General features: G+C 45.5%; 1 protein-coding gene across 1 annotated transcript in view; it reads right to left on the bottom strand.

Moving 5' to 3' along the window:
- ADAP1 (ArfGAP with dual PH domains 1) overlaps positions 1-17,073 on the bottom strand; it is a 73,008-nt gene that overhangs the window by 39,936 nt on the left and 15,999 nt on the right. The window contains exons 3-4 of the mRNA XM_035131487.2: positions 14,924-15,015; positions 8,148-8,230 (exon numbers count right to left, since the gene is read on the bottom strand). Coding sequence (XP_034987378.1) covers positions 8,148-8,230; positions 14,924-15,015 — 175 coding nt within the window. The remainder of the gene's footprint in view (positions 1-8,147; positions 8,231-14,923; positions 15,016-17,073) is intronic.

The raw sequence follows: 17,073 nt of genomic DNA, 5'->3' as shown, positions 1-17,073 counted from the left end.
AACTCTCAACAACCTTAACACACTACAGTTACCAGGGTTATTTGGGGGGGGGTAAGCCATGACTGTCTAAAGCAGGCATCCCCAAACTGCAGCCCTCCAGATGTTTTGGCCTACAACTCCCATGCTTCCTAGCTGACAGGACCAGTAGTCGGGGAAGATGGGAACTGTAGTCCAAAACATCTGGAGGGCCGAAGTTTGGGGATGCCTGGTCTGAAGTCATATTATAGAGCTTAAAAATTATAGTGCAAATGTGGTCTCGCTGGGTGACTTTGGCCCAGTCAATAAGTCTAAGCCTAAACTACCTCACAGGGTTGTTTGTGAGGATAAAAATGAGTGGGGCATGAATGCTATATTGAGTTCCTTGGAGGATAGAAAGGATAACACAGCAATAAACCCAATAAAATATTCATTGCTTAATGGCTGCAAGTCTATAGTTATTTCATCCAGCACTTACAATTGCTCTATTTCAAGTTCTTTTGGGCTCCAACTTCCATCATCCTGAGCTTGGATAAGCAATAGCTAGGAGTGATGAGGTTTTTAGTTCTGCAGCATCTGCAAGGAACCAGATTCCCTATCCCAAATGTAAAGGCATTCTAGAGCAAGCATAGATTTAAAGTCAAGGGTCACCTAGATGTTGTTTTAGAGAGAAGTTCAGCAACACAAAGGTTTAACACCACTGCAGAAATGGGCACTCTCTAGAAAACCAGCAACTGACAGAACAGAAAAATAATATGTGTAAAAAAAACCCACACAACTTTTATGGACAGTGTTCACTCAATCACTTAAAAAGGTTATTGTGCTCAGAATATATCTGCAATTCTAATCCCATAGAATGGTGTGTTGTATAGGACTTTCCCAACCCACTGGGGATTTGAATGCAGATCTCTGTGACCCAACACTTCATAACCACAAAGATTCTCAGGTAGGGATCCTATAAACACTTCCTTGGGGGAAATTGCCATTGCCATTGAACTCAATGAGGCTTACGTCTGAGTAGACAAATGCAGAGTTGCACTGTTGGTGAAAGAACAGCGCAGAATAATGTCTGGAGGGCTCAATAACTGGCTTTAAGGGTAGGAAAATTACTTGTTGCCATTGCATCCAACACGCCCAATGGGCAGTGAACGCTCCTAATGCTTTAAAAATGGCTTATACAGTGTAAATAACACTCCGTTTCGTAAGGTTTGGACAGCGTGCAGACATTATTTGGCTTTAATACGCCACTTTCAAAACGAAAACGGCTCACTTGGATGAAAAAAGTCATAACTTTGGGATCAATAGCAGGGCATCGAAGCGTTTAATCACTCTGTTACTTAGCTAGCGGGAACCGGCTCCTCACACCAGAATCAATGAGCCTAATACATCCATTAATTTGGGGGCTTTTGGAAGAATGGAAGCAGCAGGGCTTATTCTATTAAAAGGAAAAACCAAACAAAGCCCCCAGTCACTGAAGCCAACCATTGTCAGAGGAGTATGAGCCAAATGAGTTGTGCAAGGGGGAATTCGGCAGCCCCTACAAAATTCATAAAAAGTGAGTGCTCAGTGTACTCAGAATAATCTGAGGCGGGCGCAATTTGTGGCCCAGCGCCGGAACCCCAAATCTTCTTGGAGACACACTGGGTTGCCCTAGCCAGCCTGCCTTCCTGGCGCCAAAACCCCTGTTTAAATGAGCCAATCCGTGGTGGTGCCAGGGGCGGGGCCACAGGAGCGGACCAAGAGTGAGCAGGCTTCACTCAGGTCCGCTTTGGCAGCTTAAAGGGGTGGGGTGGGATGGAACCGGCGCTCAGAATAGACCCAGCAGAAATAACAGACAGGACTAATTTAGGCCCATTTACTTCAAGGAGTCTACTCTAAGTATGGGATGGGGGAGGAATTTGATTCAGTTCACGGTTAAAGGCAAACCTACCCCATTTGTGTTTTCTGAAACAATACATCAACCGACAGAAATCCATTTTAAGAAATGCACTTCTCTGAATTTTGCAAAGCAGTTCCTTGGTCCAAGTTATGTGTACAAAAAGCTAGGCTAAATGGTGCATATAAATGCATTTGTTACTGAAAACAACATACCAAGGTGCATTATATTGGGTGGAATTGCTTTGCAAAAATATGTGTATTGGACAAAATTGCACATGACGATGTGACTATTCAGAGAATTGCACATTAAAATGCTGATGAATTTTCATGAGAACTTTAAAAAAACATACACAGAGAGAGAGAGAGTATTGCAGAGTGATGTGGAAATGGGATGGGCTAAGCTTAAGATTGGAAAGATGAGAAAATGAGAGGAACCAAAATTGAAAGCTTTATTCCAACCTTACTCAATTTCTAACGTAGCTGGATACAAACCCATAGAATCATAAATGGCGCTGGAGGTCATCTAGCCCAAAAAAGGCAGGATATGGAGCACACATGACAGCTGTCCACCTCTGCAACAAACCCTCAGTTGCATGCATTTTCATTGCAACTGTTTTATTATTTCCCCACCCACCCCTGTGAAGATAGGGGGGGGGAAGCACTGAAGGCCAATTCTTAGCAAAAAGCAATGTGAAAGGAACAACCCAGCCCAGTGCTTGTTTTTCACTTTAGTTTGTAGCCTCTCCAGCTGGATTTTTAGAATATTATAAAATGTCTGGGTCAAACTACCCTGTGTCATTTGGCCCCAAGTCAACTCTCAACCATTGGGAATGCTGTGACTGTTGCTCTGTCTATCCTCCAGAAGCACAAGTCTGGGGTTGCCGGGAGGGTCAGTGAAGCGGAAGAGAGGGTTTTTTTGACAGCTGTCCAGGGAACTCTGCAAGGCTTCCAAACTTCTCTTTCCAGCATGGTCCCCAGATCGAGGTTGCTTCTCGCTCACCCCTGGGGTAGCCTTGGCGCTTATTCCTTTTCTCCCTCTAGGATCCTCCTTCAAGCATCCCAGCACATTTGGGCTTTGGAGCCTCAGAGATGAGCGAAGACCTTTCTCTCCCAAGACTCTGTCTGCTAAGGTACAGCTGTCAGTTGAGCTGCAACTGCATTGCTTTGGCATTTGCAAACACTTGACAGTCTATCCCCAAAAGACATTTGAGATACACAAAAATGCATACAGATACACACATTAGGGTGATGACTTTTTCATTTTCCCCCTCAAAAATTATTTCCTGTAGCACAAATGGATGACGTTTTGCCTATTAATGACTAAAATGAGATATATTCCATTGAAATATTAAAAAAGGTCACGCACAAATCATTTTTAATTTTTTTGTATGCCATTTTACCATTTCATAAAATTGTATTAACAATTCTATATATATTTCATATCAAATTTGGACACAACACCACATTCCACAATGGGGAGTGTTCTTAGCAACATAGGGTATACAAATGTCACACCTGCGCAAGGTAAAAGCTCCTTTTTGGGACCTCAAAACTCAGCCTGCAGACCCTGCCAGGCATGCTGGGAAAAGAACCTACAGGAGAGGTAGCAAAACATCGTCCTCTAGCGGCGCCTATACTGTTACTGCAGCTAAGAAAAGCTTCCTTGTGTGTTTGATGACCCTATATAATGTTGTATATATGTGACTCTAAAGCTTGGGTTCAATTTTATATTTGCTTACAGTGACTTCAAAAATGGAAAAAAATACTGATAAATAATTTTTTAAAAATAATTTTGTGCGTGAGTTTTTTTAAATCAAATCTCTTTGAAAGTAAGATTTTATCTAATCTTTAATGAAAGCTCATCAAATTGTGATACAGGGAAATGAGGTAAAAAAGTCATCACCCTAACACACATATTTCAAGTTTCACCTGCATGCAAACATAGGCTCTGGCGGATTGAGCAAGTGGGTCCAACAGTGAAGAAGGTGGTTTTGCATGTGCTGTAGAATGAAGTGAAAGGCAGATGGGACCCGTCAACCTGGGGTGGTAGCCCATCTAGGAGAAGGAAAACTCTGATTCCCAAACCTCTGCTTCCTTGCAGGACATCTTTGGGAGAAGAAAGGGCTAAGGAGCAAGCCCTACACAAATCTGAAGTCCCTAAGACATCTTGTACGCCTCCTTCCAGCAACTCCTGCAGCCAATCTGATGCCAAAGGTATTGCTCTGCTTTCCTTTGGACCACATCAGCCTGGCCAACAGGGTCTTGTCATGTGGGCAGCCCTCCTAGGACCTCCATGCACACTGCCCAGGCTTGTGTCCCAGGGAGGTCACTTTGGTGCTACTGACACCGGTTTGGCTTCACCCCTGGAAGCACGCTCCATTGTCTCTTGAGACAGAAGGATGCCAAAATTGTCAAGCTCCATTGTAAATAAAACTTCTTAAGATGTTTCCAGGCTGTCACTATTTTCAGATGGGATTCAATCACGTTTGCCAGCACAAGTTCAGGTGGACAGGGAGGTCTTGTGCAACAAACCCATTTCTTTCTTCTGACCCCATCCTCCTCCTTGCCGAGTTCTACAAGGGCAACGCTGAGGCTGAGGTGGAGGAAGCTGACAGCTGGGCCCAGCCCCTTCACAGGCTGGCAAGTGGGGGCATGCTGAAGGCAGACTAGGGTTGCTGGGGGAAAGCCCCGCCTGCCCTGATAGACCAGTCTCCACTATCATGGTTGCTTCAAGGCAAGACAGGAACTTCTTCAGATCAAGGGCCATATTCCCATCTGAGCAACCTTCAAGAGGCAGCATGCCAGAGATGGGCTGGGCCAGAGACAGAGATGGGCGGGGCAATTGATGCAAATGTTGCCTTTCTACAATAAGCCCTCTCTACCCAGCATTTGGAGGGACCCAGGTGGCGCTGTGGGTTAAACCACAGAGTCTAGGGCTTGCTGATCAGAAGGTTGGCAGTTTGAATCCCGACAACGGGGTGAGCTCCCGTTGCTCGGTCCCAGCTCCTGCCCACCTAGCAGTTCGAAAGCACATCAAAGTGCAAGTAGATAAATAGGGACCGCTCTGGTGGGAAGGTAAATTGCGTTTCTGTGCGCTGCTCTGGTTCGCCAGAGGCAGCTTTGTCATGCTGGCCACATGACCCAGAAGCTGTCTGCGGACAAACGCCGGCTCCCTCGGCCTATAGAGCGAGATGAGCGCCGCAACCCCAGAGTCGGACACGACTGGACCTGATGGTCAGGGGCCCCTTTACCTTTTTACCAAGCATTTGGGCAAGCAAGAGGCAAGATCAGGATTCAAGGGCACATTCCAGCCAGGCAAGGACACTCACAAAGGCATCAAATTGGGGTCAGTGGGGGGCATAGGCTGGAGGGAGTCCTGAGAGACAGAGGTCTGGACGGCCCATCTGACCTCAAGGCCTGAAGCTTCTCCACCCCTGGTTTGAGGGGAACTGAACATTGTCCCAGGATCGCATGCAAAGGACTATGTAATAAATAATAATAATAATAAGTAGTAGTAGTAAATTATTTATTTATTTATACACCACCCATATGGTTGGAGTTCTCCAGCCACTCTAGGCGGCTCCCAGTAAAATATTAAAAACACGATAAAACATCAAACATTAAAAACTTCCCTAAACAGGGCTGCCTTCAGATGTCTTCTAAAAGTCATATAGCTGCTTATTGCCTTGACATCTGATGGGAGGGCATTCCACAGGGTGGGTGCCACTACCGAGAAGGCCCTCTGCCTGGTTCCCTGTAACCTCACTTCTCGCAGTGAGGGAACCGCCAGGTTGCTTTTCGAGATTAAGTTACTTTCTCAAACTTTTTTCCTCTGAGCCACACTTTCAGGAAAAAAATTTGCTCGCACCACACAAAATTTTTAATTGATATGAAATATATTGCGGGGGATGGGGGACGGGGACAACTCCTAGCAGTGCCTGATTTATAATATAAAACACAACTACTTTATAATATGATCATGGGACATCCGAAAGTAGAAACCAATGTAGCTACATAAGAACACAAACCATATTGATTGTCCTTAAGTCTTCCTGCCATGCTTGCCATCCTCTCCTGCCACACCAATGTGGTGCGCTACACCCTTCGAGAACCACTGTTCCAAGGTAAAACACATTTGCAAGCAGATCTCTTCTTCTTCTACCAAAGCCCACAAACCTCAGATGCTCCTTCCGACAAGGGAAGCTGACTTAGCAAAGGCAACCCCAGACTTCCCAGCAGTCACAGAAGGGGAAGCCAAACGTCAGATCCATTACGTTCCCACACTGGCGGCCGCAACGAAGAAGAGAGTCCCCGGCGCACGCAAGATGCTGTCTGGGCTTACAGCCAAATGTTTGCATTCAAAAGCCTCCACCACGGCAGGCCTCCCTCCAGACTGGTGAAGTTGAATGTTGGAAGACTTGGGGCAGATAAAAAGGAAGTGCTCTTTCAGACGGTACATCATTACGCTATGGGATTTTCTCCCACAAGAGACAGAGATGGCCACCAACTTGAATGGCTTGGGGTGGGACTAGTTCACAGAGGATAAGGCTGACAAGGGATATTAGCGGGTGGCGCTGTGGTCTAAACCACTGAGCCTCTTGGGCTTGCCGATCAGAAAGTCGGCAGTTCGAATCCCCATGATGGGGTGAGCTCCCGTTGCTTTGTCCCAGCTTCTGCCAACCTAGCAGTTCGAAAACATGCCAGTGCGAGTAGATAAATAGGTACCACTGCGGCGGGAAGGCAAATGGCGTTTCCATGCACTCTGGCTTCCATCACGGTGACCCGTTGTGCCAGAAGCGGTTTAGTCATGCTGGCCACATGACCAGGAAAGCTGTCTGTGGACAAATGCCTGCTCCCTCGGCCTGAAGCGAGATGAGCGCCACAACCCCATAGTTGCCTTTGACTGGACTTAACTGTCCAGGGGTCCTGTACCTTTTTTCCTTTCTTTTTTTTTACAGATGCTGTATGCCTCTGCTGCACACCAGTTTCTGGGAATTGGAAGCAGGGAGAATGCTGTTGAGCTCACCTCAAGACATCTGGTTGATCAATGAGAGAAGAGGATGCTGGACTAGATGGGCCAATGGCCCGGGTTCGTATTCTAGCTTAAAACCTGCAACATCAAGCCCAACCCTCAACTGTCATCTACCACAGCCATTCCGTCAGGCCATGAGAGCAAAGGGCAGCCTCTCTCCTGGGCTTCAGGCAGAGGGACCCTTCCAGCCCTACTGGGAGATGCCAGACATTGAACCTGGGACCTTCTGCATGCAAAACAGATGCTCTACCCTGAGCTAGGCCATTGCCTTAAAACACAAGGTGTTGCAAGCTGTGTGTTCCAGTGCTCCTCCTTTTCCTTCCCTCCTCTTTGGTACGCTTGAGGAGATGAGAAGCTTCTTCCTTGTGACGTCCAAGCTGTGTAAACTGTGGTTAGTTAAAACCAGGGACAGTCCATGTGGGCCCCTCCAGATGCTGCTGGACTTCAACCCCCCCCCCATCAAACCTAGACAGCATGGACAATAGTCAGGGATTATGGAAGTTGTAGTTCTGCAACATTTAGAAGGCACCATATTGACCACCCTTAGATTAAACAATGGTTGGTGAAAACAAACCCAGATCAAAATGTGGTTTAAACCAGGGGTGGGGGAAGCTTTTTGGCTCCATGGACCAGATACTTATTCAGATCTAGCATTGTGGGTCAAATTTGCCAGGGGTGGAGCTACCCACTTGTCAATCACTTGTCGTCACAATGACAACGTCACATCCGATCCAGCAGTTTACAGTCAAAGCCTGCTTCCTCTTGCCAATGCACGGTTGGGAGAGCAATTTAAGTCTCATGGTTGTACATTGGTGGGTGGGCATGATTTGAGGAAAACAGCCTTGTGGTTTAGGCCAGGGTTTCCCAAACGTGGGTCTCCGACTGTTTTTGGACTACAATTCCCATCATCCCTTAACCGCTGGCTCTGCTAGCTATGGATGATGGGAGTTGTAGCCCCCAAACCAGCTGTTTGGGACCCAAGTTTGGGAAACCCTGGTTTAAACAAACCACATTTTGCTTGAGTTTTGAGGAAGTGTGACATCATGGGAAACTATGGCTTCCAGCCTCATTCTTTGGGGACTGAAAAAGGAGGGAGAGAGGAGGGGGACTGCCTAAGCTAGATGCTTGCCAGTGCTAATTTTTGTAGTCAGCACCATGGCTTCCCATTGCATCTGAACCAAGCCCTTAAACAAATTCAGCTAAATAATGCCTTTGAGCAATAAATAGAAACATTTGAACTCAGAAAACTTCACCCAACTACCTGCAGAGTAAGGCTCCTGCTTCTCAATGTAAATGAACTCTTTCCTTTCATATTTGGCTCTGATCCATTGTTCCCGTAGCAGCCTGTGAAAAACGAAATAAAGGGGGAAAGTGGGGGGAATCAGATATATGGTCTGGAATCAGCCAGGAATGTATTAATTCTGCATCGAAAGCAGCGCTGTACAAAAGTAAGTTAAAACACAGACTGGAATCCTGGTTCCATTTCTGTTTCTTCTCTTAACATCTTGGACAAAAAGTAATAATAGAACAGATTCTCCTCTCTGAATACACAATTGATTTTTTATATATATATAAAAAGAAATAGAAGTTGGCTCCCCAGCTACAACAATAAAACTTTGCAACCATTACACTGTTTAGATTTTAAAATGCTGGCCCAGGAGGCAATGTCTTTCTCGGGCTGCAGATGCTTCCAGACTGGCGATCATTTTGGGTAGGATTGAATCACATGCTGGCAAATTCAGAATGTGCCATTATAGCTGCTTGACAGGCATTGCGCAACAAACCCACTTCCCCCAAAAACCAGACTTTGTGTGATAAGGAAGGTGACGGGGAAATGCATTGGAAAGTGTGGGTTAAAGACAAGGATGGGCAAGCCTGCCAATTTCGGTTTCTCATTTTTCCAATCGTTAGTTCAGTTCTCTACATTTCCACATCGGTTTGCTTTAAAATAAACAACAACACCAACCCAATTCTTCATGTAAAGACATCAGCATTTTAGTGAGAATTTATCCTAGAACTGTAGAGTTGGAAGAGCTCCGAAGGGTCATCTAGTCCAACCCCCTGCAATGCAGCTGAAGAGTCCATGACAGCCATTCAAACTCTGTTTAAAAACCTCCAATGAAGGAGAGATCACCGTTTTCCGAGTGAGTCTCTTTTACTAATGCAACATATATTTTGTTTGCAATCTTGCCCGGCATACACATCTTTGCAAAGCACTTTCTTCTAAAAGGATGGATATTTGTGTGTTATGTTCCTTTCTTTTATGCACACATTACCCCAATACATTGATTTTGGTGCACATTGCTTGGCTGGAGAACTGCACTGCAAAATTCGGAGATGCGCAAATTTCAAAGAATGGCTGAACGACAGTTCATGTGTTGTTTTGCAAACCGGGGGTTGAGTAACTTTGCTTCGCAGAGCTACAATTCCCAGGGTTCCCTAGGAAAAGAGGTTGTTTATTAAACCACTCTGAGAACTGTAGCTCTGTGAGGGAGCAGAGAAGTCCCTTAACAACTTTCAACACCCCAAAATAAAATAAAACGATACAGCTCCCAGGATTCTTTGGAGGAAGCCAAGACTGTTTAAAGAGGCACGGCACTGCTTTCCTCAAATAGTACAGATGGGGCCTGTAACGGATTGACACGGTTTTGAAATATTTATTCCTACCTGGCTGGAAAAGAGTTAATCCACCTCCAGCCTGACTGACATAACATTCTGGTGGGGGGCGGGACTGTTCCCAGTTTAAAAGGAGGGAGCAGCGGTTTTGTCAGTGGAGGAGAGGGAGAGAGGGAGTGGGTAGGTGTGGAGAAGAAAGTTGAGAGGCCAGGATAGTGGGGATCTAGATGAGGTTCAGGAAGGCTCGATGTTAAATGTTTGACAGAGATTATCTACAACCGAAACACATGAAAAGTTAAAGAAACAACTATGTTCTAAGGTTAATAAAATTCTTCTCTTTTGTGCCAAGAAGTATCGTCATTCTTTTTCCAGCAAGGTATCGGGACTCACAGAAGTGGTAACTCATTAGAGGACAAAACTTACCTCATGAAAAGAGGCGAAAGTTTGTGTCTTAGATACAGGTAGGTAGCCGTGTTGGTCTGAGTTGAAGCAAAATAAAAAAATCCTTCAGTAGCACCTTAAAGACCAACTAAGTTTTTATTTTGGTATGAGCTTTCGTGTGCATGCACACTTCGTCAGATACACTGAAACAGAATCAACCAGACCCTTATTTATATTCAGAGGGTGGGGGGTGGGGGTGATGGGCTGATAGGAGTGGTTCATCAACAGGTTCACCACTCCCATCAGCCCATCACCCATTCCCACCCCCCACCCCCCACCCTCTGAATATAAATAAGGGTCTGGTTGATTCTGTTTCTAGTGTATCTGAAGAAGTGTGCATGCACACGAAAGCTCATACCAAAATAAAAACTTAGTTGGTCTTTAAGGTGCTACTGAAGGATTTTTTTTATTTTGCTTTGTGTCTTAGAGTAACACTGAGGAGGCTTAGAAAGATAACCTAGGGTGTCAACAAGTTGCCAGCGTGGAAAGGGCAAACTTTTACAGTAGGGGGAATCAAGCCGAGAGAGAGACCCTTTACTGGTGGCAGGAGGTTATTCTATCAAACAGCCTAGAGTTTTTCTTCGATACCAGGCCACGTGAGCTGGAAGGAGAGTCTCTTTACTTATAAACCCACAAGAAATAAAGGGGTTTATTTGGAGGAGGCGGGAGAAGAGTGTGGGTGGCTTCACCTCTGGATTCCTGTGTCGCATTTTAGTAATAGAGAGGGGGACATTCGTCACAACTAAGACAACTTCCTATGTTCAACATCTTCTTCTGCTCTGCATCTTCCTGCAAAGGAAGGGCTCTGCCACCGAGCTACGCTAGTCTCTCTGGATCACAAAACATGGCGCCTCCCATGTGGCCAACACCCCACGTTTTCTACAGTATATCCTCCACCCTGTTCTGCTTCCCTCTTTGGCTCACCACAGGCTTCCTGAAAAAGCCCTTTACGAGGGCTCCTGCAGCACAGCGAAATATTTCAACAAATATAATTTTAACTCGGCTGCTTCCTTTCACGCACACCCTGAGAATGCAGCAGTCTGCAATTTTTTTTTTTACTTCATTTAACCCCAAGCAATCCATTGGAAACTGTGTGTATGTTCAAATTATTGCCTTGGAACACCCCCGTGTGTTTCGCAGCTCCCCCCACCTGCCGCTGTTCACGTCAACGTGGCTTCATTAGTGTCAGATTCGTTTCTGTTTATGTATACGCCAGCGGGCATTGATGTCTCTGCCCTATGCAAAGGCATTCATGCCGTGAGTAGAGATGAATTAGGAGCAGCTTAAAGGCTCTAGGTCTGTCTTAAACTGGCTTGAGAACACGTCAAACAGAAGTATTCAATAATGAAGTACAGTGGTACCTCGGTTTACAAACACAATTGGTTCCGGAAGTCTGTACTTAACCTGAAGCGTACTTAACCTGAAGCGAACTTTCCCATTGAAAGTGATGGAAAGTGGATTAATCCGTTCCAGACAGGTCCGCAGAGTACTTAAACTGAAAATACTTAAACCGAGGCATACTTAAACCGACGTATGACTGTACAGGATGTGTGTGCTTTTGGATAATGCTGCATCAACACAGATTTAAAAACCCCTGGGGGTCATCTAGTCCAACCCTCTGCAATGCAGGAATCTCAACTAAAGCATCCATCCAACTTCTGCTTAAAAACCTCCAAAGAAGGAGAGTCCACCATCTCTCGAGGGAGTCCGTCCCACTATCAAACAGCTCTTATTGCCAGAAAGTTATTCCTGATGTTCAGTTGGATTCTCCTTCCTTGTAACTTGAAGCCATTGGTTCGAGTCCTACCCTCCAAAGCAACAGCCTTGCGCCATCTTCCACGTGACAGCCCTTAGGCTATTTGAAGATGGCTATCCTATCTCCTCTCCATCTATTTTCCAGGCCAAACATACCCAGCTCCTTCAACCATTCCTCATAAGGTCGCTCTCCTCCACACATGTTCCAGCTTGTCAATATCCTTCTTAAATTGTGGTGCCCAGAATTGAACACAACATTCCAGATGTGGTCTGCCCAGGGCAGAATAGCTTTTCTCTCCCCTTCTCCATCCTTCGGCACCATTATCATATATGTGTGTGTGTGTACATGTACATATGTATATACAGTGGTCCCTCGACTTAAGAACTTAATCCGTTCCGAATGCACATTCGTAGGTCGAAAAGTTCGTAAGTCGAAAAGCGGTTTCCCATAGGAAAAGAAATATTCAGAAAAAATTGTAAGTCGAGGAAAACGCATTTAAAACCGCCAACGGTTTCCATTCGGATGTAGAAAAAATCATAAGCATGAGGCCATTTGTCCCGTTCGTAAGTTGAAAACATCGGATGTCGAGTAATTCGTAAGTCGAGGGACCACTGTAAAAGCATTTTTTAAAAAACAGGGGCAAGTGCTGAGGAGGCAAGGCTAGGGGTTGGAAGGAAGGCCCCAGGGGCTAGAGCCTTCCTACCTGTGTCAATCACTACATCACCAGGATCGACAGAAAGCACCACATTTATGCTGCTAACCGAATTGGCCCTACAAGCCACTAGACCTCAACAGAAGTGCCCGTTGACTCAAAGCTCAAGACTCAAGCAACCTCAGCTGGGTATCAGCCCATTTCTCTCCCTCTCCCTCTCCCTCTCCTTTCTATCCCGAAAGATGCTAAGTGGGGGTGGGGGGTGGGGGTAAGAAAGGAACATAAATAATGTTATGTCCGGAGGCTTCCAAGAAGCTACAAATAGCTCGTTGGGTTCAATCCAAAAGCGGGAAAGGAATTTTTGCTGCGTTTTCCACTCAGCGACTGACAGTGCTGTGGAGAGAGAGGGAAGGCAGAGAACCAGAGAGGCTTGAGAAAGGCCTGTTGGAAGCAAGAGGTGGCAAACTATGGCCCTGCAGGAATGAATTATGTGGGCAGGCTCAGAAGCAAACCCTTGCCTACTCTCCTGCAGGAATTCTTACTCAGGTCAGGCGACTGTTGTTGTTGTTTAGTTATTTAGTCGTGTCCGACTCTTCGTGACCCCATGGACCATAGCACGGCACGCCAGGCACTCCTGTCTTGCACTGCCACGCAGTTTGGTCAAACTCATGTTCATAGCTTCGAGCACACTGTCCAACCATCTCGTCCTCTGTTGCCCCCTTCTCCTAGTGCCCTCAATCTTTCCCAACATCAGGGTCTTTTCCAGGGAGTCTTCTCTTCTCATGAGGTGAGAAGCGTATTGCTAAGAAGGTGGTTGGAGGATGGAGAGCGGCTAACAGATTGAGGTTGAATCATGACAAGACAGAAGTACTGTTTTGGGGGGACAGGGGGTGGGCAGGCGTGGAGGACTCCCTGGTCCTGAATGGGGTAACTGTGCCCCTGAAGGACCAGGTGCGCAGCCTGGGAATCATTTCGGACTCACAGCTGTCCATGGAGGCGCTGGTCAATTCTGTGTCCAGGGCAGCTGTCTACCAGCTCCATCTGGTACATAGGCTGAGACCCTACCTGCCTGCAGACTGTCTCGCCAGAGTGGTGCAGGCTCTTGTTATCTCCAGCTTGCACTACTGCAATGCACGCTATGTGGGGCTACCATTGAAGGTGACCTGGAAACTGCAACTAATCGAGAATGCAGCAGCTAGACTGGTGACTGGGAGTGGCTGCCGAGACCATATAACACCAGTCCTGAAAGACCTACATTGGTTCCCAGTACGTTTCTGAGCACAATTCAAAGTGTTGGTCCTAGTATACCTGAAGGAGCGTCTCCACCCCCATCGTTCAGCCCAAACACTGAGGTCCAGCTCCAAGGGCCTTCTGGCAATTCCCTCAGTGAGTAAAGTGAGGTTACAGGGAACCAAGCAGAGGGCCTTCTCAGTAGTGGCGCCCGCCCTGTGGAACCCCCTCCCATCAGATGTCAAAGGAATAAACAACTACCTGACTTTCAGAAGACATCTGAAGACAGCCCTGTTTAGGGAAGTTTTTAATGTTTGATGTTTTATCGTGTTTTTAATATTTTACTGGGAGCCGCCTAGGGAAACCCAGCCAGATGGGCGGGGTATAGATAAATTTTTTTATTATTATTATTATTATTATTATTATCTGGAGTAAGGTAAAGGTACCCCTGACCATTAGGTCCAGTCGCGGACGACTCTGGGGTTGCGGTGCTCATCTCGCTCTATAGGCTGAGGAAGCCAGCGTTTGTCTGCAGACATGTGGCCAGCATGATTAAGCTGCTTCTGGCAAACCAGAGCAGCACACGGAAACACCATTTACCTTCCCACCAGAGCGGTACCTATTTATCTACTTGCACTTTGACGTGCTTTCGAACTGCTAAGTGGGCAGAAGCTGGGACCGAACGATGGGAGCTCACAACGTAGCGGGGATTCGAACCGCCGACCTTCTGATCGGCAAGCCCTAGGCTCAGAAGTAGCCAAAGGCAAAAGAGTCGTCCCCAATATCTAAATCAGCTGCTCTCTGTCCACTGGGTCCCTTCCGAGGATTCAGTTCTGCACTTCCATTCTATTCCTCCTGCTGTTTTGACCAGCCCTGCCAAGACATCTCCATGGGGCTCATTGCAAAGTGTGGCTTGGTGTTATGTACGAACTGAGTCTTTGAGATTAGTTTATGAAGTGGGATATACCTTTCTAAATAAATAACTCAAAGAGGTGACTTTAAAAGAACAAAAACAAAAACTGTGCTTTGCTTTGTTTTTAAAACTGGCATTTTCATAACCCAAGACCGTCCAAAATAAGGAAAGGAAAACAAAGCCATTGATTTTCCCCGAAACATCCAGGCATAAGAGAAGTTATTTGCTAAAGACGCACTGCGATATGAGGAGCTCCCCAAAGCATCTGCAGAGGGCAGAGATTCTCAGGGCCTTTTTATTAAGTCAAGCCGCACCAAGGGATTAAAAAATCAGCAGAAACAAGCAAAATGCAAATTGCAGATGGTGCAGCTGCACGCACAGCGTTTCCCACCGCTGCAAAATTATATTGGGGGGGGGAGGTGTACTTACAGGCAGTCCGAAAAAGTTGGCTTGTAATAAAATGGTGGAATTTTCGATTCGTATTTTGCTTTCGACACACTGTTTCCGCTAGAAGCCATCAGCTGCAAGAGAAAACGGGAAAGTCTGGTTTAAGAGAGAGAGAGAGATTAAAATTTGCTATCTGGTTTCTTTAATTCAATAGCAGGGATGGGAAGCCTAAAACCATACAGGTGATGATAGAATCTACCTCCCCAGCCCAACATGGAAGACTGCAGGTTCCCTGGCCCTGTTCCTTTTCAGGGCTGGAGTACCTTTGGCCCTGCAGATGTTACCGGACTACAGCTCCCACCATCCCTAACCAGTGGGGCTGAGAATGATGGGAGTTGTACTCCAACAAAAATCTGGGGGACCAAAATTGCTCCAGTCCTGTTCAACAGAATGTATTTTAATCATTCCTCCCTCACTTTTAAGGGTTGCTACATCAGGGATGGGCAGAAGGTCGACTGAGATGTATTTCCAGAGAATCAACAAAGGTTTTTTTTTACTGCCAAGTGTGTTCTTTTGAACAAAAACCCCTCCTCACAACAAGATAGTAAACATAAAGGGTAAAGGGACCCCTGACCATTAGGTCCAATCGCGGACGACTCTGGGGTTGCGGCGCTCATCTCATTTTATTGGCTGAGGGAGCCGGCGTACAGTTTCTGGGTCATGTGGCCAGCATGACTAAGCCGCTTCTGGCAAACTAAGAGCAGCGCGCGGAAACGCCGTTTTCCTTCCCACCGGAGCGGCACCTATTTATCTACTTGCACTTCGTGCTTTCGAACTGCTAGGTTGGCAGGAACTGGGACCAAACAACAGGAGCTCACCCCGTTGCGGGGATTCGAACCGCTGACCTTCTGATCGGCAAGCCCTAGGCTCTATGGTTTAACCCACAGCACCACCCGTGTCCCTTCACAACAAGATAGGCTGCTATAATCCTTGATCTGAATGAACACAGATGCAGAGTTTATTTTATAAAGTGGTTTACATATACTTAAGTATTTAAGTAAGGGGGGGGACATTAGCGATATAAAACACCATGCAAGCTTCCCTGTACAATGACTTTTGCAGCTTTTTACACACAATTACGTGAGAATTCAGGATTACCCGCAGCCACACCATGGAGAAATTTGATTCAGTATGCATACAAAGTTGAATCTATATGCTTTAGATTGCCAAGACCTTATATGCAAACAATTAGAGGGCGGCTTTAATTTCAGCAATTAAAGAATAGTACAACAAAATAAGAGATTATATAATAACAGCTAAATTAAATTATTAAATCAAATTTAGAGAATATAATGACAATTATGGAAACGTTGTTGTTGTTAAAGTGGAATCTATTCACTGATTGTTGGAGTTTATATGAATTACCTCTGAGTGCGATATATGGATTTTCAGTGTTTTGATGAGAAGACTATTGGAATATTGTGTTGCAATGGAATAACCCTCACTGTTTTTTCAGCTACTGTTGTAACATAGTTATATGAAAGCCAAATTTATGGAATCTGCACTTTCGGAAACAGTACAGCTCAAAATTCGCACTCACCTGAATTTTGTGGTGCAGAACTCCAACCAAAGCTTATAAAAATGCACATATTACATAAAAATATGTTAATGAAAATAATAAACAAAAATGTATTGTACTGGGGAAAATTGTTTGCACAAATGTGCAAACTGCATACAAAAAGTGCATTTATTAGGAGAAATTCACATTAAAATGCTGATGAATTCTCATGATAAATTAAGAAGAAAATCGTCAAAGTACTGCAAAGTGTAGAGAACTGAATTTAAGAATGGGAAAATGAGAAACTAGGGCTGCCATATTTCAAGAAGTGGTAATTCGGACACCAACAAATTGAGATTATTTTTTGAAAGTTCCCAAAGTTGTTAAGCTTTTTTTTTAACACACACACACACACACACACACACACACACGTAATATCCGGGAAAATCTGGGTGTATGGCAACCCAAGAGAAAATGAAACTGAGAGGACCTAAAGACTAAAGTGACAGGTCCTTCCTTGCCTAGTGTTGTGGGAGATCTGTGGTCAGATCTCGTGACATTTTATATTTACTTAAAAGCAGCATGGGATAGGGCCTCAAAAACCTAAACAGAAAAGTGGGGTAGATAAGATAGT

The sequence above is a fragment of the Zootoca vivipara genome, chromosome 14, assembly GCF_963506605.1.
Source record: "Zootoca vivipara chromosome 14, rZooViv1.1, whole genome shotgun sequence".
NCBI classification, from domain to species: domain Eukaryota; kingdom Metazoa; phylum Chordata; class Lepidosauria; order Squamata; family Lacertidae; genus Zootoca; species Zootoca vivipara.
Note: the sequence above shows the minus strand (reverse complement) of the source record. Positions and strands in the feature narration are given on the sequence as shown.